This window comes from Nyctibius grandis, chromosome 10, assembly GCF_013368605.1.
Source record: "Nyctibius grandis isolate bNycGra1 chromosome 10, bNycGra1.pri, whole genome shotgun sequence".
Taxonomy (NCBI): domain Eukaryota; kingdom Metazoa; phylum Chordata; class Aves; order Nyctibiiformes; family Nyctibiidae; genus Nyctibius; species Nyctibius grandis.
The window spans coordinates 32,064,073-32,086,784 of NC_090667.1; the positions used below are offsets into that span (position 1 = coordinate 32,064,073).

General features: G+C 41.3%; 1 protein-coding gene across 1 annotated transcript in view; it reads left to right on the forward strand.

Moving 5' to 3' along the window:
- Positions 1-22,154, forward strand: part of CHL1 (cell adhesion molecule L1 like) — a 53,614-nt gene extending 31,460 nt beyond the window's left edge. The window contains exons 15-26 of the mRNA XM_068408348.1: positions 2,317-2,418; positions 2,630-2,827; positions 3,681-3,751; positions 6,465-6,687; positions 9,140-9,255; positions 9,423-9,627; positions 9,861-9,983; positions 11,276-11,455; positions 18,171-18,332; positions 19,019-19,150; positions 20,002-20,074; positions 21,938-22,154. Coding sequence (XP_068264449.1) covers positions 2,317-2,418; positions 2,630-2,827; positions 3,681-3,751; positions 6,465-6,687; positions 9,140-9,255; positions 9,423-9,627; positions 9,861-9,983; positions 11,276-11,455; positions 18,171-18,332; positions 19,019-19,150; positions 20,002-20,074; positions 21,938-22,154 — 1,802 coding nt within the window. The remainder of the gene's footprint in view (positions 1-2,316; positions 2,419-2,629; positions 2,828-3,680; positions 3,752-6,464; positions 6,688-9,139; positions 9,256-9,422; positions 9,628-9,860; positions 9,984-11,275; positions 11,456-18,170; positions 18,333-19,018; positions 19,151-20,001; positions 20,075-21,937) is intronic.
- Positions 22,155-22,712: the final 558 nt, after the last annotated feature.

Genomic DNA, 22,712 nt, shown 5'->3' on the forward strand with positions numbered 1-22,712 from the left:
GTCAGTCCTTCACCCCACTTTACTAGAGATTTGCACACAAATTACCACTTGGGCTATGTTCTGAAGAAGAAAGACGTAAGGCCAGTATTTAGATGTTCAACTTCTCTGGAGATCAGTGGAAGTTAAACACCTAAATGGATTAATTATCTCTGTGAATCTGAGCATAAATTATTGTCCAGTAGCAAACAGCAAGTTCACAGCAGGGAAAAGCCTTGACCCCCAGAGTCTGAAGCTTGACCTTGTGTGAGCATCCTTACAGCCTGCCTCCCTTCCTGAAGGACCACTTGAAATTAAGGGGATGGACTTGGGCAGTGATGTGCAGCCCTTTGCACATGTACCTAAGGGCATCAGCCAATAGCTAAGATGCTATTTTGCAGAGAGTTTTGCTTCATATTAATTTCATTAAATTTTGCTTCATTTTACATTTTTATTTATTTCTGGCAGCGATTGCAACATGAGCTAAGACAATCTGACCTTCAAGATGTTTTCACACTTTAGATGAATAGCATTTTTCAGTAAATAGTAAATTAAGAAATGCTATGCACATTATTTATGGTACTGTGTTCTTTAGTGCTGTATAATTCAAAATGTTTGTAGACTATTCATTACATTACTTATGAAAATTTCATGAAGCACTTTATTCCCTTTTAAAAAGGTGATTTGCAGAAGAGGAAAAACAATCTTGTGCTCTTTTCCCCTTGTTTGTTGTATATAAGAAAGGTCTTGGTGGATTAACAATATCTGTTATTTTTCCAAATGAAAAATTCAGGCCTCTTTTGCAATGAAAGACTTGTGAGATGGCGAAAGAACTAAATATGGCACAGATGGAGATATCAGAATATGGGCAACTAAGAGCAAAAGAAATATTCAGTTAGAATGCTTCTAACTATTTGTTCTATGATTAATTAACAGAGAGAGGAGTATCTTTAAGTTAACACCATCGCCATCTTTAAATTAATATACTGAATTATAAAAAAAAAAACAAACCAACCCAAACATAACCTTTTAAACCTTTTGATTTAACCTGAGATATACAAGAAAACTCAACATTGTTATTTAAAAAATTCTGTACAGGCGCAATTAATTTCTTTCACAATGACAGCGACAGTCTTGGTGGTTGGGGTAGCTGGTTTTCCTGTAAGAAATGACATTGTCAGCTAAAAATATAGGACATTGGAGCAGGAGGAGGTCAAAGGCCCGAAGATGTGCAATCTCGTTTCCTTGGTCTGTACGTTTTGTAGATTTTGAAACCCCAGCCCTTTGTTTAAGGAGGGGGAGTGTGTATGTGTGAGGTTGGAAGGATGGGGGGTTACCATCAGCCCCCTGCAGTGAGAAATGGCTCTTTTCCATCAGGCCCTATACATTTTGGTTACCAACCCAATCCAATGCAACCAGACTGCAAATTGTCAAGGCAAGCCATAAGGAAGATCAACATCTGCCAGTCTGAATCCCCTAAATTTGAAAGTGTTCATTCAGTTACAGACCATTTGGTGGATGACCCATGCTACAGATCACCTCTGCTGCCCCTGATGCTCTTGAGAAACGCAGTGGTGTTGCAGACGTGTGCCCCCCTTGATGTCTCCCGAGACTGTGAGGGGGAGCAGCCTATTTCGGCGGTGCTGGTAACCTCAGCCCTGGTTAAGACCACATCCCTGAACCGTGAGCTCTGACAGCAGTTGGGGTAGTCCTGTGCTCAGGGCTTGCATAGCCCTGCGCCTGTCCCTGGGAGGTGCGGTGCACTTACCACACCAGCCACTGCCTGACTCTGATGTATTCTCTGGACAGCATTAGTTGAGCTGGCAGGTAATGAATTTTCTTGTTTCCTTTTAATATAGATCCCCATGGCTGGGATAATGAATGTTATCCTTTCACTCATACTCTACAAGGCCATGTTCGATAACGGTCGGAGCTGAGTGACCTTCTGCCACTCTGGTTTGCACCAGAGTAAATCCAAGTGATGCTCATAGAACTTTCTGCTAAGAGCAGTGTCAATATCTATTAATGATTAAATAGATCTTAGTGTTGATTTGAAAAGGAAACTCTGTTGCTGCAAGCACGGTAATGAGAGTAGATGGAAATGAACTCAGGAAGGGATATTGCATTTATAAGGGAGAAAGCAGGACCAGAAGATTCAGCCTGGTTTTCTGTAAAAAGGATCTTTAAAAGCAATTCCCACTTTCCTAACTTTGCCCGTTTTGAAATCAAAAGATATTTTATCACCATCTTCTCTGAACTCGCTGATCCGGTCCCTTGGAAAATGCCAAGACAAACAGAAATAGCTTGCTGTGCTTCTGACATGTGTTCATTATTTCTCAGATGTTCCTGATCCGCCAGCAGACCTTCAGCTCTCAGAAAACCAGAACCGAAGTGTTCGACTCTCCTGGAAAGCCGGGGCCAGTCATAACAGCCCTATTAACGGTACGAAGGATTTTAGTAGCATCATCTTGCACAGTTCAGCATTGTAGCATGTTATGGCTGTTAGAAGAAACAAGCCATGCTCATGGCCGTACTTAATCGGTTTTACTATGACAGTTAATTAGTTGTAAGTTCATTTCCATCCTTGCTATTTATAAGCCGTTTATACAGGCTCTGCCTTTTTTTCTTTTGTTTTGTTTCTTTTCCTCCCCAGAGTCGATTATAGAGTTTGAAGAGAACCGGTGGGAGCCGGGGCAGTGGCAGGAGCTAACCCGAGCCCCGGGAGATGACACCTCTGTCCTTCTGTCACTGGCCCCGTATATGAATTACCAGTTTCGTGTCGTCTCTGTGAACGCTGTGGGAAGGAGCCAGCCTAGTAAACCATCGCTGCGCTACGCAACCCCTCCGGCTGGTAACCACTGCCATCCAGTTTGCTGAATATTAACATTTTTAGCGTTTTACTGGGAATAGCATTGCCCTCCCATGCTTCAGAGGGGTGTAAAGAAGTCAGGGTCACTTGTGCTGCTTTCGCTGCTCAGTGGCAGCCCAGAGATGCCAAAGTGAGGAGTCTGTGCTGCCGTGGTTAGCAGGGTGATCCTACCAGGGACAGCATCCAGCTTTCCTGAGCTCTGCTGGTTTTGCACCTTTAAAGCCTGTTGCAGCCCTTTATGGACGGGCAGTTGCTGGAAAACATCTTTGAGGTTTATGGGGAGCCTTTCAGCAGCACTCAGCTTGTCAAAAATCTCCATTCACAGTGCATTTCTCACTGCGACAGAAAACATTGTGTCCCCAAAAGTCATTTTAGAGGCCAACTGTTCAGCACAGCATTTGCATTCCCTGGCATTTTTCTTTCTTTTCTTCCCCCTTTACTTCAATTTCAGGTCCTTCTTCAGCTTTTCAGCTGTGTGCGTCCCGCTAATGATATACCTTCTGTTTCCTGTCCCCATAGGGAGAAAAATCTCTTCCTCATAATCCCCCTACATCTGGTGCTTTGAAATCCAAAAGTCACAGCTTCATGTTAGCTGGTGGCTCCAACCAACAAGGGCACTTAGGAATCAAAACTGCATAAACAATGTGTTTCGGTCACAGCAGCTTTGCTGATCCAAGTCATTAATCATCTCATGAACGTTTTTTGTTTAGGTGTCTTTCACTCTGAGTAATACTGAAATAAGGAAAGTTTTTTGCATCCGTTCTTTGCATTTAAATAATAAATGCAAATAAAACCCAGGATATGCAAACTAACCTTATCACCTGTGTGGTTCCAGCTCCAGACAAGAACCCAGAAAATATCCGAGTTGAAGCTTCTGAACCCAATGAAATGGTGATGAAATGGGAGGTAAGGCAAATGTGTCTGTCAATGCTGTGATATTGGAAACAGGTTCTTCCTTCAAGCAGCAGTTTCTAAAGCAGCATGGCATTTATCAGGATGTTGTTTTAATATAAACACGTTAAAAAAATACTGTATCCCTTGACTTTATCTCCCCTTCCCCTACCTCTGTTTTTTAGGAAATATTTGCAAATTCCATAGGTAGGACCCTTGATGCTCCTGAAGTCAAAGGTAAAGTTGTTATTGACTTCAGTGTGTTCTGGATTTCCTCCCCCAGTTTCATTTTGATTCAAAAATCAATTTTTTACATCTAACTTTGCAGGTTATTAAGAAATATGGAAGTCCTATAAAGCACAGTGAGAATCCTCCAGAGTACACTCTTCTTCCGTGCATCTTGCACACAAGAAAGTGCTTAAAATAACTGTGGTCTCGCCCTGCTCTGCAGGAGGAGCAGCCAGGCCCAGGGAGTGGGTGGTTTACACATAGCTTCTGCCCTTCCAGCCTGGAGGCTTAAAAATGACGCAGATCACTTGGCCAAGAGAGCGTGAGCTTGAATTTTTACACCGCAAATTCAAGGAGTGTAGATAAAGCTTCTGATCGTGTGTGTCAAAGGAATTGTGTAAAAGTCGAGGATGGTTTCCAGTCTTCAAATTCCCTGGCTGTTAAGCTTACAGCTTCTGTGCCAACAGTTGAGAGAGATATATATTTTTTCATTTAACACAAATTTCAACAACTGTGGAAGGAAGCATATTTTTTGTGGCTGGAATTAAAAGCAATTTACATGAGATTTACTTCTCAATCTGCTGCTCGCAGCAAAGAACAATAAATGTTTCCCCAGTGTAGATCCATGGTTTAGGCTATAATTACACCAAAAGGAGGTGGCCCTCTAGATCCCTTGACTTGGATTTGAATGGGGATTCGTGCTCTACATCATAGCCCAGGCTCAGGGAAGACAGTCCTGCCTCTCAGAAGAAAAGCAGAGTGGTAGTAACCAGCATGGCTGGGAAATGCTGCTACGAGCAGCGCTTCGCTGAGCAGAGAACGAGCGCTCCCCGTCGCCGGGAAGCCCGTAATCCACTGCTCAGGCAGGGTGAGAGTAGAAGTGAAAACTGAGACTAAAGGGAGAGAATGGGATGGACAGGCTTTGTTAAATCTTGTTGAATCATTTAAATGTCGTAAACAGGATATTCCTTTCTTTATGGTGTTCCCTGTATGCTTTTCAGAGGGAATGCACTGAACATGCTATTTCTGGCAGACAAAGGCTGCAAAACGATGTTAATCTGCCTACTTTGGATTAAGAGAGCAGATGAGCATTAGTAACTAGCTTTTCAGCCAAGGATTTGCAGCATTAGGGGAGATCAAAATAAGAGTCAAGCAGTGCTGCAGTTTAACTCCAAACGAGAAGTTATTTTTGAGTAGGAATTTTTTTACTTCTTCAGCTTCTCTTGCAAATCCTATTCCCCAGGATCCTTGCCACGGAGAGGATTCTCCCAGCGGTGCCTGTTAGAAAGCTGCCCAGTCTACGGGCTCCTTGGCCACAGTCATCCCGAAGGTCCTCATACCCTTAGAGCAGATAAATGGGAATTATTGCAGATCCCCAGACCTAGGTCCCCCCGTGCATGAGGAGCATCGATGGGGCATCACTTTCTGCTGGCACTTGCAAGTTGATGCTGTTTCATTTCAGACTTCTGTGTGCAGCTTGGATACATATCAGTTATTATACATTTATATGTACAATATATAATTCAAATATTATTAAAAGTAGGCGATGTGGTGGGAAATACCCACAGCTGTTTCACAGGCTGAAATAACTCTCATAATTTTTGGTAGTGCAGGTGACCAGTTAACTTTATGAATTAAAGGGGTACATTTTCAGAGAAATAAAATCAATTGGAGAATGTCTCGTGACAAGCCATTGCTGTATGTCTTCTAATATTTTATAAATTAATGTTAATTAGATGGGAACCATGCTGTGATGTGGCTGATGTCAGGGCAATGCTTTGGTTGTGGGAACCATGCTGTGATGTGATTGGTGTCAGGGCAATGGTTGGACTGGTGTCAGGGCAATGGTTGGACTGGTGTCAGGGCAATGGTTGGACTCAATGATCCCAGAGGTCTCTTCCAACCTGGTTGATTCTGTGATTCTGTGATTCTATGTATTCTTCAGCTGATCGATTAAAAAAAAAAAAAAAGAGTAGCACAGAAGTTGTACATTAAATGTCCAGGCATAGTTTCAAGCATTTGGTGCGTATTTAGAACAAATCTAAATTTTAATGGCCCGATTTGCCATGCTGCATAAAACTCTAAGATGGAACACAGATTTTAGCTGTGCTAAAAGACACACGCAGCCTTATGCCACAAGATGCATTTTAGTTGTGCTAAAAGGCACGTGGTTTTACATCACATAAGGAAACAAAGAAAACTTGTGGCAAAACAAAACCTGAGGTAGGTAGTATGCAGAAATATGTCTACTAGCAATTAATCTGTTTTTAGTCCAACTGTTTCCCTGCCTTTCGCCCACCTTTCCCTTGAAGTCATGACATTTTTCTTCCAGTCGTCTTAAAATTAACACGACAGCGAAAAGTTAAAGCTGTCTTTTTTCCCCTTTTTCTCTCTCAATGTTATAACACGCTCTTCAAAATTATTCCCCCGCTCCCCTCAGCTGCTGTTTCATGATTACTGCAACAAAGGCAGACAGGAGCTCTTTTAACTTCTTCCGCAGCCATTGAAACCCGCGGAGAGGAACGGGCCGGGGCTGGAGTACAAAGTCAGCTGGCGGCAGCGGGGGGTCGAGGCGGACTGGAACGAGGAGACGGTGAAGAAGCATTCTCTGACCCTGCGAAACACCCCCACCTTCGTGCCTTACGAGATCAAAGTCCAAGCGGTAAATAATTTAGGATCCGGCCCTGAACCCAACGTTACCATTGGATATTCAGGAGAGGACGGTAAGTAGCAGAAACTTGCATGTAAAAATATGCTGCATGGGGAGTTCTTGCTATGCAAAATGATCGGATATGGAGCGATGGAGTAGGCAGCCCATGGCCAAAACTGCTTAAATGCCAGTGCTTGACGTGATGGGCTGCATGAGAAGCAGACACGACTGATGCCGGCTGCCATGGATGCCAGCTTGCTGGAGTGTGAGGGTTTTTTTTGGAAAGGTCACTCGTGCTTTCATTAATCTCAGTTGCTGGCTTAATCTGGATACTTGTTTGAAGGCCACAGTCAATGAGAAGTCTATGAAGTGTAGCAGTCATTGTGTTGTACTTGATGGGAAAAGTCTTTAGCCCTTTGGGCCTGATTCAACCATTTAACACTGTCAGAAGTTAAGTACTCTGGCAATTAAGTACAAACACTCAGGCGCTGGGCATTGTAAGTGCATTTATAGATGATGCCACATTCCCGTGTATGCTCTATGTTACCTTGTTCACTGAGTCCTTGAAGGTAGAAGAAGTCTACCTCCACTGTAAGGCTTTGCTTTGGGTCTACTCCTGCTCTAAGCACCCTCTCCAGGTCTTCTCAGCACCTGCCCACCTCTGATTTTGGACTCTGCCTGACCCACAGTGCATCATCCAGGCCAGATCAAACAGAGTCTTTCTCCCCTTGACACACATTTTCACGAAATAGGTGCCATGGGCTTGCTCTGAAATCACAGCCACCGCTTGTGGTACCCACCCTTTGCCCATGCTCTTTGAGCTCCAGCTCACAGTGGGCTTTAATAATCATGTCCCGTTAGGAGAGGTGAACGTACCGGAGAATTGCCCTGCTAATAGAATTAATGCCGGTGCCACGTGGGATGCAACAGCCCTGCTACATCCTTGGGACACTGGATAATGTCACTGCTGAGGCCACCCCAACATCTCCGAACAGCACCCTGTCCCCTTTGGTGTTTACTGCATGACTAGAGAAGATATTTGGAGGACTGGAAATGTATCCAGCTGCAGTAAAGAAATGCCAGGCCTCACCTGAGGAAGCAACCCAGTTAAGCACTAAAGGATCTTTTTTTGTAGGAATTAAGGATTTAAATCAGCGAGGGAGTAAAGAGCATGGTGGCCAACTAGCACGGGGCACCAGGCTTCTCTGATCCCAAATGCAAATGCTTATTGCATTTGCAAATGCTTAGCAGCAGGGGCTGGGGGCTGTTGGCACAGGAGGGCCAGCAAATAGTCCGTGTTCCAGATCTGCAGATAAATTTTATCAGTTGAAGTCCAACAGTTTTCAGCCCATGCAGGATCTGAAGTCTTTAAGTTGTTTTCATAAGGATGAAATAAACTGACAGTTTGAAGGGCCTTTGGAAAGTCGGCAGTGGATTAGCCAACTGAGCCAAGCGTGTGTTTTGCTGCTCACTGAACTGACCAGCCAGCCACGTCCTTGGTTTAACCCACCATGTCCTGCAGCGGTCACTCCCCGGTAGCAGTAGTAGAGGTGCTGCTGTTCCCACCTCCCCACTCGCCGCACCTTCTCATGGAAGCCGTTATGGGGTATCATGATCCATGGTAGGTGGCATGAAACAGTCCGTAAAGTTACTGTGATAACCATGGATGTAAAAAATGTTACTGGCTTTACAGAAACAAATCCTAAGGCAGGCTCTCTGGGGCACTGCTCACTGAGTGAGCGCATTGAGAGCTGTGTTACCAGCCCTGAGTGGACCAGTTTGATGTTCACAACCTGCCGACTGCTTCCTGGTGTTTCACCAGCATAAGCTTTCGGTGCTGGGAATGGTCTCGGTGCTGCTCAGACAGGAGAATCCCCCTGCGTACCCAGAGGTGGGCAACGGGAAGGTTTGGTGGTGCATCTTCCCTCCCTGCAGACTGTATGGCAGACAAGAGGGTGAATACTTAGAGAGAAAGAAACCCTGCAGCATGTTTATTTTCTTTGTGTGTCTGTGCTGAATCTAATTTTATATCTATCAGTGGAAAATCTTCCTTGCAATTCAGTTGTCAATGGATCAAGGCCTGTTTTTTTCAGGCACTATAATAGCTCTCTGTGTTGTGTAGTGATTAAAATCCTACTGTTTAATGAGCTTAGTTGTAAAATGAAATTGATTATAAAAAAAACCCCTTTATGATTGCCTTCTTGAGTGCTGTGTTAATCATTTTTTTTATTCTTCTCACTGCTGTAAGCATTACTTGAAACAGGAAATCATAAATACTGCTGTAGAAATTCATATGTCCCAGTGCACCTGTATTCCAGCCCTCAGCAGAAAGCCCTGATACGGCAAAATAATGTTTATTGGCCCATTTCACCCACTGGATGCAGGTGGAATGGCTTTTATCTTGCCTGCAGTAAGACTGTGTGAACTGCCACAGCTTGAGCTGGCGAGCCAAGCCCTGTAGCTGTGAGGAGTGTGAAATGAGCTCTTGTCAGTGTCTTTAACATGCAGCACTTCTGTTTCTACAGTTCCAGATGCCGCTCCTTCGGGCGTATCGGTGGATATTGTGAACAGCACCCTGGTCAAAGTCTTCTGGTTTGGAATACCAAGGGACAGAGTTCGTGGACATTTAAGAGGCTATAAGGTTACGATTTTCTCTTTAAATAATTGTACACAGTTGAATAAGCTATTAAATGAATCCCAGATCAAGGATAGATTGCAGTCTCTCATTTCTGGGAAGATGAGAGAAATCAATATTGTGTTCAGCCCCATAAAACATAATTTGTTACAGAAATGCCAATCTCAATGCAGGTCAGTTGGTGGAAAACAAAAAGCATGCTGGATGGAAAAAGGCATCACCCAGAGAAACACTTCCTAACGTTTGTAGGAGACAGAAACTATGGGATGATCCCTGGTCTAGAGCCCTTCAGTGAATTCCGCTTAACTGTTCTGGCTTACAACGCCAAAGGAGACGGCCCGGAAAGCTCCCCCGTTGTGTTTGAAACTCCAGAAGGAGGTAAGACAGAATGAGAATGTGGGATAGAGGGGCATAAATAGAAATTGTCCTCATAACAAGGCAAGTTGATTTCCTCATTTAAAGTGATTGTAAAATCTCCAATATTCGTAAAACCCTTCACTAGAAAGGGGAAGTGTAGATGTTGAGCTAAACTATATCCTCATTTAACAAGTATGTGTAGAGACAGACCTGTTCAGTCTTCTTCCCTGAAAGCTAATCCCTGTATCTTCCAGTCCCCGAACAGCCTCGTTTTCTACGGATCCTGAACTTTGACCAGGACTCCATCACTCTGTCATGGGGACTTCCCAAGAAAGCAAACGGCCACCTCACTGGCTACGTTGTGCAATACCAGATAAGTATGTGCTTGTTTTACTTTGATTTCAGAAAAAAAGAAACAAAAGAGGGAAAAAAAAAAAAAGGCTTATTTGAGCACAGTTATTTAAAGCAGAGGCTGATGAGAAGGGCTGTTTCTGAAGTCCCTGTAACAGCCACAGCATCAGGCCAGCGTGTTTTGGACTGCGATGCGCCCGCAGCCTGCTAGAGGGCAGGCCAAAGTCATCTTCCAGAGCAAAAAGTTTTCTGTGTGCTTTTCCAGCGTAAGCTGACATTGCTGCTGTGCTCTATTCCACGTTTATAAACTAAAATTCAATTATTTTGTATTTGCAAATTGTACCTAATATACTAGCTAAGAAGACCCATAAATTTTAGCTGCATTTTACTGAAGTGAAACTCATTCGATGCAAAATAATTTGTAATGAGAGCACTTTGGTCACATTTATTCAGATGTTTGCATTATGTCAGTGACCACCTCCTCCCTGTGCAATGCCTCAGCAGAAATGCCGACAGCTACCACCTGAGTCATGTTATTGAGGAATCACATTGAGAAACAACTAAATACCAGGGGTGTTTCTTTCTGTCTTGCCTATGAAAGAAGCTGGGAAGAGACTTTGAGGCAAGATCCACTATTGGTCCCAGACTGCCACAACACCAGCTGTAAGGTGTGGTGACAATCCAGGGTATTTTATATGTTCTTTGAGGATGGAATAGGATTAGGGCATGTGCTATTAAAAAAAAAAAAAAAACAAAACAACCAACCAACCAAACGTACTTTTCACTTATCTTTGCTGATAATGGAACTGCCCAGTTGCCTTTGCAAGCTGGGGCTGAAGGCTGGACCTTCCCTTTGCTTTTGATGGCTATGGGCAGAGAGTGGACCTGTCTATTTAGGCAGTTTGGGAGTGGCAGCCCCTTCTTAAGCTGCCAGCTGTGCCGAGGCAGAGGGAACAAAGCAGAACAGCCATCCGTTAACTTGCTTGCAAGAGTTTGCGGATGTTTGGAAGCAAAGCAAGAAGCAATTCATATATATTTAATGATCTCGGAGACAGTAATTTTTACCTCCCACTTAGTATGTGCATATCTAGAATCAGAGAGCTTTTTAAGAACAGTAATAGCTCACCGAGCAGTTGGGAGATTGGCATGGACGAGTTAAATCCCATTTAAGTACTTGGCAGGAAGGTGAGATATGCTTATTCAGGCTTCATCCTTCCTGCTCGCTGCAGAGTGCCTCGCTTGCAGGAGCGTTCATCACACGTTTCGTGTTCGTAGCCTTTAGCCGCTGGATCTGACTCAACTGCCTTTTCCCTTTCAGTAAACGAAACCCATGAAATCGGGCCTCTGAACGACGTCAGCGTAACCAACCGCTCCACGCTCAGCTGGAGGCTGCCGGGTCTCAGCTCCAGCACCAAGTACAAATTCTATGTAAAGGCTTGTACAGTCAAAGGCTGTGGGAAGCCGGTCACAGAAGAAGGACTAACAGTGGCTCAAGGGAGTAAGTTAATAGACAATATGTTTTTATGTGGAGAAGCTCTAACAATAATGGAAAAATCTATTGAGAATATTCCAGGCTTTGACATTTCCTTGGTAATTAGAGGAAATGAATTTGTTTTTCTTTCCATGAGAACAATCAATGAACTTTTCAATGTAACCATGCAGCTCTTCAGAAAAGTGGAGCTGATCTGTTTCATTGTGCTGTACAGTACTGTGTTTCTGTTCCCACCGATCAACTCTTTAAGCCATACTAGAATAAGTGAATTGCATTTAGTCACGAACAGAAAACTGAAGATCTAAATACAGTAATACTATAAAAACAAATTCTGCCCTTGCATGAAGATGGGGGACTCTCAGCACCATTAGGGGCAGGTATTTGACAGGGAAAATCCAGATGAATGTAAAGTTGACTGCAGTGCATTTGATCCGTGATTTTATTATTATTTTATCAGAGACTGGAAGTGAGCATTTGTGTGCCACTCACCCTGTCCTGAACCACTGATGTTCAGTGATTTAAGGGAAAATCGCAAGCACTCTATGATAGATCATCTTTCTCATTCACTGAAATGAAATAAACTGTACTGTGCTCAGCAAGTCTGAAAACTCTACAATACCAAGGAACAAGTCCTTGCTATTAATCAGAAACCATTGCTGTGCACTTGCCACAGGGAAGGAGAATGTGATAAGGAAAAGAGCCCTGGCTTCATCATTTTTAGCCATGATAACAGTCTGGAACAATGTTGATATAAAATAGAAAAATGGTCCTTGTTGCACAACATCCTCTTGGACTTTCAAGTCACAGAATCTCTTCAGCTACTGGTAAAACAAGTAAAAAAGTATTTTAAACTCATCACGGCCCAGTTCAGGATCCAGTCATGAACTATCATCCATTTTCTCAAGTAGTGAAACTTCTCAACTGTCTTGTAGCCTCCAGACTCACTGTGGTATACAGGTACTCAAGTGGTAGGTACTAGAAATCTCTCAGCGTGGTTTAAAAATTAATCTTCAGTAGGGGAAGTAAAAGATCCTTTTTTTTTTTTCTTTCAAACTAAAAATATACAATTTCACCTCATTAGTTACCTTTTCTGTCCTTCATTGGGCAACAAGAATAGTGTGTTTTGGGCAGTTGACAGTCTCTAATTTCTTTGAATAACCTTGCCAGGTTTTCTGACATGCATCCCTACCTGATATGCTTAAAAGGATGATAATGTTGCCATTCATTTTGTTCTCGTTCTCTTCTTTTCTTTCCTGACTCTTTGTTTCAGCAGTGGCAACAACTGATTCTGGTGGAATACACGTAGAATAGAGTAGTGTAATTAGTAAAAGCCACAAGGGTCCGGTTCTGTGATTAATGTGTGCTCCTTGCTGGTTCTCAAACCACCCTAAATTAGGACACTGCAGCTGTCACTGAGATGCCATTAGGGTTTTGTGTCATTATTTGCTGGCTGAATTGTTCAGATATTTTTCAACTAAACATGATAGGCTGAAAAAAAAAAAACGCTCTTTTTAGGGACCTTCTTGGGATTTTAAGCTGTGGTATGGGAAGCAAGGTGATTGCTCAAAATTAAAACAATCTTTCTTTTTGAAAAAAGAGAGTGATTTTAAAAGTCAAAGTTTATCATTTAAAATGACCCACATAAATGACAGATATAAAATGTGGTGTCCTCTGAAATGAAACTCTGTGACAGAGCACTCCAAGTTTCTTTGGGTTTTGATTCAGTGATTCTATATCCACTATGTACTGGTTTTAGTAATAAAAACATAAAGCTCTCATTGTTCATTTTAAGACTTTGAATAGCTTCCACTGCTGTAATACAGCCTTCGCAGGCCGTGCTGTGGGTATTTCAGAATTTCACGGCACATTCTGCCAGGAAAGTGGAGGTGTTGAGGTGGAAGCTATGGATTCATTCACATTTTTTTCATTGATGTATTTCATCTGCATCACTGCTATTGCTTTCATTTATTTGCAGTTATCCCTGCTACTATAGTCTGGAATCAGAAAGAAAAGTCAATCTTTTTTTAATATGTACATATTCAAGTATGTATGTATGACCACTAAAAACAAGTCTGTGTAGGGAAAACTGTTGTGCTTTAAATTATAATTTTCCCAGCCTGTAATTGATGTACAACTGGTCTCCTGATGATGAGTTTGCAGTGGCATGAATGACTGAATTTAGTAAAAAAGGTTTCTCTCAATTAAATAAATATAACTCCCTGTGTAGATAAATGGGTAGATCATACCCTTTCTCTACAACTGCAGCATCTTCCTCTGTGAATGAACCATTAAGATTCAGATTTTTGTCAGGAGTTACACATTGCTTTGGGTTAGCAACACTTTACCAAAAGGTCAATGAGTGGGTTCTGATAGGAAAAGACCATCTCACATCTCCATTTCTTCACTCTCTGGTGGAGCCGTGGCACGTCCTGTGTTTGTCTGGCAGTGGGGGAGATTGAGCCCTCTGCCTCTGTCAGAAGGGGCTGTTTCTGTATAATTAATTAACAGAGGAAAACCACACTTTAATGTTTGTCTCTCAGATTAAGCACAGGCCCACTGGAATTAGTGAGAAATAGCAGTAGGTGATGTGAAAGCTTTCATTTATAGCATCCTTGTTGCATGATGCAGCACCACTGGCACTGGCAGCTAATACAAAGTCAGTTAAATAAAAGGCCTCTTTCTTGTGAAAGATCTTAAACATAGTCAAAATAACTCAGATATGAAACGCTGATAGAAAACCAGGGATTTTTATCAGTTGTTGATTAAATACTGTGCACAGTCATGAAGAGCCTGGGAAAAAGGGTATTTGCATTGTACTGCAAAATAAATAATAGTTTAATTTTTGTGGCTTCATCTTGGTTTCATTCCACAGAAGAAGGTATGCTGTCTTTAGAAAATGAGTTTTATCTCTAACTTTTCATTTTCAGACAGTATTTCTTAAAAGACCTACAAACTAATTAATTTTCCCCTTGAAAATGTCAATTTCCCAATGATCATTAGCCCTCAGAAACATAACACAAAATAATGTTCTTACGTAAGTGAAAAAAATGAATTTAATATAGCAGTCCTTCTTTAACACAAAGCTTCTTTTCATCTAGCTACCAGTGTTTCTGGAGGATTACTAAACACGTATTACATGTTGAGAATGATTACTGTGTGTCCAGACATTCAAGCCTTAATGAAAAATTCATCCAGAGGAAGCCGTTCAGCTGTAGTTTTATTTTCCAGAGAAGCCAGAGAATAGAAGTTCACCAGTTTCATTATATTTCAATGGCAATTGGCACGTAACTCCCACAGGCTTTCTGAAAATCTTAGCTGGAGGGTACTAGCCTTCATGACACACCATAAGATGAGGAGAGTAACCATTTGTAACAGAACGTACGGTTTTAGTTCTCTTTTGCCACAGGCACAGTGGAAGAGGAAAAATACAACTACCTTGGCCATCTGTAACGCTGGTATTGTTACCAGCAAAGCCCAGAATAGACCCTATTTGCTCACAACCAAGAGAACCTAATGAAATCTTGGTGGAAAGTTTATTTTTCTATCATTTATGCCACTCTACTCTTCTACCTCCTCTTCGGCCAGGGGACACATAGCCCATCAAACCCTGTTGCTAATGTCAGACAACGAACCGTCCTGCCAGCCCGGGTGCTGTTGCAAACCCCTGTCGTTTTGAGCAAGAAAAATAGGCGTGTTAAATAGAATATGCTAAATATATCAGTCTCGGAGTACTTCAAGCAAATTTGTGATTATTTTTTTTCGCTTTTTCCTCTTCTATCAGCCTGCCCCAGTGTAGCCAACACAGAGAGCTAAAGAGAAGTAGCAATAGATGAACAAGCTATAACCTGTCTTCTTGTCCAAGCTCAGATTTCTCCTACAAATGACAATCAGTCACTGACTGATCGCTAACTCACCTATAAATTCTTCTTGATAGACTTTACACACAGCAGGTTTACTAATCTCTATAGCTTAAAATATTCCCAATTTAGCACGAACTACCTCCTGCACTAAAAAAGCCCAGAAGATGAAGCGTACTTGTGGTGCATATTTATACACTTTTAATAGCCAGGCAGTAGGGGAAAACTAATGAAAGTTCAACTTTCCATTTATTGCAGCAGATGTATTTAGACAGGTAGGGTTATAAATTAAGATGTTGCCCACAATTAGTATTTAGCTATTAGGCTGCCAGCTTTTTTATAGAAGTATGTTTTATAACAGATGTGCTAACTTTTGGAGAACTAGCACTCTTGTAAGTCTTTGGGGGCAGTTTATATTGTTTTTCCCTTTATACCATAAGCTTCTATAAAAAATGTGTGTTCTGTTGTTCTCATAAATCTCGAAGCCCAGTAGGAATATTGTAAAATTGCAGTTCAGTGTTTAATGTTCATGCGAGTCCCATGGTATGGCTGATAAATAGTGGGGGAAGATGAGAAGTGCTGGTGATATGCCTTTATTACTAATGTTTCTTCTCCCTTATTGTAGATTAAAAACCTTACCCAACTGCTTTCAATTTTCTGAAGCTAATTTCTGCAGCTCACTGACCTTTCAGTATGTCGAGCTTTTCCTTATCTGTCTATCTTTGCTTTTATTTTTCAGGATGCTACACTGCTTTTTCTATTCCAACCACCAAACTTGCCCCAATTAGCAATGCTTTCTCCTCTGTAGGTGCTATGTTGAGTGTGTAACACAGACCAGAAAGAGATCGCATGGAAAGGAACCTCATAACCACCCGTCACTGGACACCTGTACCGAGTTTTAAAGAAAAAAAAATGTTTAGTATTTTGGGATAGGTGATGTTAAACAGCCTGGAGAGCCAATGGTAAATCCCCAGTCCCAGGTCAGGCTGGGCTCAAACCTTCATTCCAGTAGGGCTCGGCACCAGGGCGGTGGCACGGTCGGCCCCAGGGGCTGCTCCAAGGCTCAGCGCCAGGGGCTGAAAAATGGGGTTATTTTCAGCCATCAGTTCCCCCTTTCTGCTCCTGTAAAGAGCTGACTGCTCAAAAAGAAGAGGCTGGCACAAGCTGGAGGTCGATAGGTGGTAGATACGGACTGGTTAAGTTGGTTTAAGAAAATGCACAACGAAGCACAGCTGTGGGCTGCCATGAGCTCAGGGTTAAGCATTTTGCTTTCTAGGAGTCCAGGAGAAGGAGACCTGTGTGGCGTGCAAGTTGGACCGTGTTGTTATCATGTCATGCATAAGTGTTATATGGTATTTAATGCGTAATGGGTTGAAGGTTCACGTTAATTCTTTTTACTTTATGGATAGTGTTTCCATTAAATATGTTTTTCTGATGTCCTGATTTTAGAACATGTAATTAAAATATACCTGTGGTATCCTGTTGCTTAATTTGCAGTTTGATTAAAAATTATAGCTTGGTTTCACATACTCCATTTAGCAAAAAATACCAATAGATGGATTAATTTATGCTAATAAGCTGTGCTTCAGTATCAGCAGTATTACAGCTGTATGTGTTCTCTCTGGGTCCCAATGGTCTACTAATTTAACTGCTTATTGTAATACTTGTGTAGTTGCCTTGGAAAACTTATCTTGAACTGCTGCTTTGATTGTGCTTGGATTTGTCTTAATCTTTTTTTTCTTTCCTTCAGCTGTCAACTAAGCCTTAATCTCTGAGAGCTTCTTACTTTGGTTGTGTATTAGTTTAAGTATTAATGAGCATAATTTTGCTGTCAGTGTCAATTGGTCAAGCAGTTTTCAAATTATACTGTTTGCTCAATCCTTAGTTTAGATTATTTTGGATAAAGCAGGCAAATTAGGGAACTGAACACAATTAAAGAGTTATATTTAACTCTCCTGCCATCGAGGGCAGGCACAGTCCCGTGTTGTACCCCTCGGTTGACTAAAGAGTCCCCCACGTCAACCCGCAGTTCTGAATTTCCTTGCATGAACAGGCTTTTCATGTTCAGGCAGTGGTTGCTAATCTCTGTTAGATGTCCTTTTTTCTCTTATCTACAAATGCTATTTTAAAAAAGCTTATTTAATACCCTGCAGTCTTAATGCAGACAGAAATTACAGTGGGCATTTTGCAAGTGAAAACGCTCTAAACGTAGGGCTACTGAAATTTCCCTTCTACCTCTTCATCAAGTATTAAACTCATCAGGAACATTTAAATGCCTAAATACCAATTTAAAAGCAAACTTCAGCTATATCTAAAACAGTGCTTTGTGCAGGCATTGTGGAATTTAAAAGGAAGTGGAAAATCACCATCAGGGGAGAAATAAGTACAAATCCCAACGTTAATTTTTTCCGTGAGTCATATAAGAATCCATTTCCAGATAACAAGCTGTCTGTGCTCCCCTGCTGAGTCCAGTTCAATGGGAGAAGCATCAAACCCAGATTATCTATACAAAGCAAGCCCATTTTCAAGTTGTAATTTTTTAAGCACGCATTAGTTAAAGCAGATCCATAATCCCCCATCAATATTAACTTTCATCCTGGGAAATGTACAAACCCCTTCATAAATATCAGGATTACTTCAGTCTGCTGTTTATTTTATCTGATGGAATATTAAAAATCAAACAGGGGGAATGTTTTTCAGTTTACTGCCTGCTTTTGAAAATCAGATTATCTGCTGACAAATGTTAAAAATCCTTGTGTGTCGTATTTGTATGTTATTTACATTATTTGTAAGTGTGCATTTCACAGACCTTTTGTCCAACGAATACCATTAATCAATATGATTTGACTATGTACATTCCATAGGTAAAGGGATCGGCAAGACTGCAGAAGCAGTAAACCCCACCCAAAAGTTTCACCCCATTGAGGCGCTTGAGCCTGGAACTGAATATACAGTTCGTCTAGTGACTAAGAATTGGGTTGATAACAATAGCATTTTTGAAGATGTAATTGAGACAAGGGGGAGAGGTGAGACATGAAACCCTTCAAGGTGATAAAGATTTACTTTGAATGTAAATAAATGTTGAGGTTACATCTTATGTTGTGCAGTGGAAGTGTACGAAAATCATAAGCTGTAGTTTTGTTCTGTGACTTTTAAGTTGACCCCTGCAGTTGAATCCCATGGGAGAACAAACGCATCCGTGGCTCTCGGCTGAGCCTCACGCTTTCCTTGGCGCACAAGAGCCTGGAACAATTACAAACCTTTACAGAACGGTTTTCCCTCCTATGCGATTTTGAAAGGGTTGTGCTGTGATAGAATGCATTTCAAGTGTGCCAGTCCAGTGGTTTGCATGTACCGGGTCCACTTTTAACTCTTATTTCTTTCGCAAAACTGCTTTTGCATGAGAGGTGTAACAATTCTCTGTCCAGCTTTCCTCTTTGGCATTAATCCTTTGAGTCGCTGCTCTCTCAGAATTACCTTTCCAAAATGTCTGTATTGTGCCTTGTAGGCTGCACATTCCCCTTAAGTCTAAAAACGTCACGCTCTGGACATATTTCTGTCTTGTTGCTTTAAGTTGACCACAATAAGTAGTGATAGTCTGATTCAATTAAGATTCACCGAAGAAAATGTGATGTATTCATGTTATAGTAGGGTGATGCCCTTTTCCTCCGAATAATTTTCTTCTTTTTTACTCCTCTTCTGTTTCACAAAGCCTATGCTGGAATTTACGATGGAATTTCCACCCAGGGGTGGTTTATTGGACTGATGTGTGCCATCGCTTTGCTCACCCTACTGCTGCTAACTATTTGCTTTGTCAGAAGAAATAAAGGAGGAAAATATTCAGGTAAATGGATTTATTGTCCTTTCGCTATGTTCACATGTTAATAACAAGCATCCTTCAGACTTTTATCTCTGGAGGGTGTAAAGCTGCAAGCAGAAACATCCAATTAGGATTTGTAGCTTTTGATAAATATCCACAGAATGGATTCTAATGCATGAAAGTGAAACTGTGCTCTCAGTGAGATAGTGCTGTGTGCTGGTCAGAGGTCTGGCTAAGGCCTTTGATAGTGCTCAGTGAATCTTCCAGTATTTAATGTACCCATAGAGCCAAGGTCCTTCAGCCCCTGCACCTCTGAGCCTCTGTGGGCAGGGCCACCTGCCCACTTTCCACCTGATAACTGCTACTTGACATACTAACTGATGTAACTTCCACGGGTAGCCAAACTGCTTAAGAATAGAGTATTTTGCTAAAAGTAATTCTGTAATTTTCAAAGCAATGAGTAAGGATTTAAGTATACATGTTTAAGTATAAATATGGTTGCCCAGAGAGGTGGTAGACGCCCCATCCCTGGAAACATTCAAGGTCAGGTTGGACGGGGCTCCGAGCAAAGTGATCTAGTTGCAGATGTCCCTGATCATTGCAGGGGGTTGGACTAGATGGCCTTTAAAGGTCCCTTCCAACCCAAACCATTCTGTGATTCAGTAAACACTTGCTAGCTTGCTTAAAAATTAGGAAACGGCACCAAACCCTTGATGGGAGCATGCTGGTTGTGTCCAGCCAGACATACAGTGAGACCTGCTGCCCTCCAGGTTAGGCTGTAGGTGATGACAGGCAGTTTTCCCATTGCACCTGCAAAAAGAAAAGTCCACGGCGGAACATGGCATACAGATCTGTGCTTTATTTTATTTGTACAGTGAAAGAAAAAGAAGATTTGCATCCAGATCCTGAAGCTCAATCAATAAAAGATGAAATCTTTGGGGATTATAGGTAAATAGGACCTGCTTTAACAAGAATTTGTGTTTGCTGGGGTTTTGTTTGTTTCCAGATGTCATCGTTATTTAGGACATTTTTATAGCATGCAATTAACACTATTTTTCATTTTCAAAGCAAACCTCACAGGAGTGGATAATAGTAGGAATATAAAGGTATATTCAGAATACTTCAATCCACCCAAACTGGGATATAAGTAAATGTTGATGTATGAATGGTTATTTTTCACTTGATTTTTTTTTTAATTAGCATCGTATGAATAATGTAAATATATATGATAATTTGGCTTCCTACTGTAATGTCCACTGAAGTCAATAGAAAGTCTTTTATGTCTTCAGTGGGTTTCTGAAACCCAGTCAGGCCCAAATTCTGTAATATGGGGAATGTTCATTCTGTGGAAGAAAACAAAAGTTTGAAATACAGTAAGAGATTGGGCAAAAAACCCAAGAGCCCTCACTACAGAAGTTTCTGTAGGAGAACTGAAATAATCACTTTGGCTGCTTTAAAATAACTAAAGCTTACAATATTCTCGTTCATAACTGTGGTGTGAAGAAAAATGCATCATTTCTGTTGAAATCCCACTTATATATACTACATTATTTGTACTGGAATAGGATTTTTTTTTTCTGCATAATTTCATCTTTATTTAATTTTTAATGCTTTCTAATGGGACAAATATTTAGAAAGGTAAGAAAGTCCTGAGGTTAATAACTTTGACCCCCTCCTTTCCCCCCTGAACTCTAAACTTGTCTTTTATATAAATAGAAATGCCATGTGCAGAAAAGTAGCAAATATTTTTACTGTATTGATTATATGCGTTATTAATTATATGCTGAAGAGGTAAAGTTTAGGTGCATTTCTCTGTCCTTCTTTAGATGACATTACCAAAGCTTTGACACTGAATTGGCATTAGCAAGGGCCGTAACTGAGTAATTATATACCTAGTTCAGAGGCCTAATTTGTTTTTTTTCTTTTTGTATTCTTTTAATCTATGTTCCCAATCCCCCCAAAATGTCCTGTTCAGTCAGGAGAAGTCAGGCTGCTTTGGTTCTTCTTCTGAGGTGCCATTAGGAGGAACGGCCACGGGAGTTTCCTTTTTTTCCCCTGAATTTTGGTGGGGGTCTGTCCTTCTTCATGAAATTGCCATTGAACATAGACTGCGTGTGAGCAGATACAGATGCTCGCCCTGTTCCTCCCCTTTAACAGAGAGAAACTCCATCAGTTACAGAAAGATAACAGCAGAACAAATGGAGAAAGGGGAAAAAAAAAACCTTTTTTAGTCATCTAAAATCAAACAAATGCTCACATAGCGGTGAGATATAACCTACAGCTGATGCCTCATCCCACAACTTAACATCAGTTCACCCACCTCAAAGGAAAAATGAAATAAATAGGCCCTGAATATTGCCCATTGTTTTGAAAAATGGAAATGTTTCTCTCTGTAAGGTGCTGAAGACTTGACACCAGCACTGAGCGCTGGAACGGATCCCTCAAATCCTCTCCAGCATTTCCTTTTCTTTCCGCTTCACTTTCTGCCCATTCTTCTGTCTGTCCAAGGCAAAAGGGGAAAAAACCAAAACACACGTGTAGTTTTCATTGATGTTTGCCTTTTAAGCAATTCCATTGTTGCAATAATCACAAAATCATGATTTTTTGGGAATTCAGGTTGGGGTGCGTGACCTGTTTGAGGTGCCCCAGGCCAAGCAGGCCTCACGGGGTCAGATCACCCTCCGTGTACAACCCACACAGGAATGTTTCCCTCGCTCTTCCCTCTGGCTGTTTTCTTTCACAATAGAAGAGCAGTTTCCGTGCTTGCAATTAAAAGCTAGATTTTTGGAAAGGTCTTTCTTTGTTTTGTAGTGACAGCGATGAAAAGCCGCTGAAAGGCAGCCTCCGCTCAATGAACGGGGACATTAAAGCCACCGAAAGTGCTGATAGTCTGGTAGATTACGGAGAAGGGGAGCATGGGATGTTCAATGAAGATGGTTCATTTATTGGAGCTTATTCTGGATCTAAGGAAAAAGGATCAGTGGAAAGCACTGGGAGTTCTACGGCAACTTTTCCTCTCCACGTCTAAAATATAAGCAAGAATGATTCGTGTTTAATTGTGATATTTATCTTGATTAGTATTCCACAGTTACCACATGTGGCAAGCAGGTTGTCAGGAACCTGACATCCAGGTAATATAAAAATAAGTCACTGCCACTAAAAGAAGATTTTCCATCCTAATTTTTAGGTGTTTTCTTCTAATTAAAACAAATAAATAATTCTTTACTATACAAAATGTCTCAGTCTTACCAAAACAGAATTTCTCAGTGTTACATCTGTATAGTTACCTGCTACTCCGTGTGTTTCTTAGGTTTGGAATATGTTTCTCTGTAGAGTATTTTTTTTTTCTTGTACGGCTGTTGTCACTTTGCACATACATTTATATGTAGTATTTCCTCATGTATGGTGACCTCGGCATTGTAGAGGTTATAACACAACTAGAAAATCAAACAAAACCAACAGGTTACTCTGCAAAGTGACACAATGAGAAAAATGATAATTTAAAATACTGGAGAAATATATTCTATATATTGTATAATTTTTCGTAAAGAAATAAACTCATTTTCTTATGATACTCTAAAATACT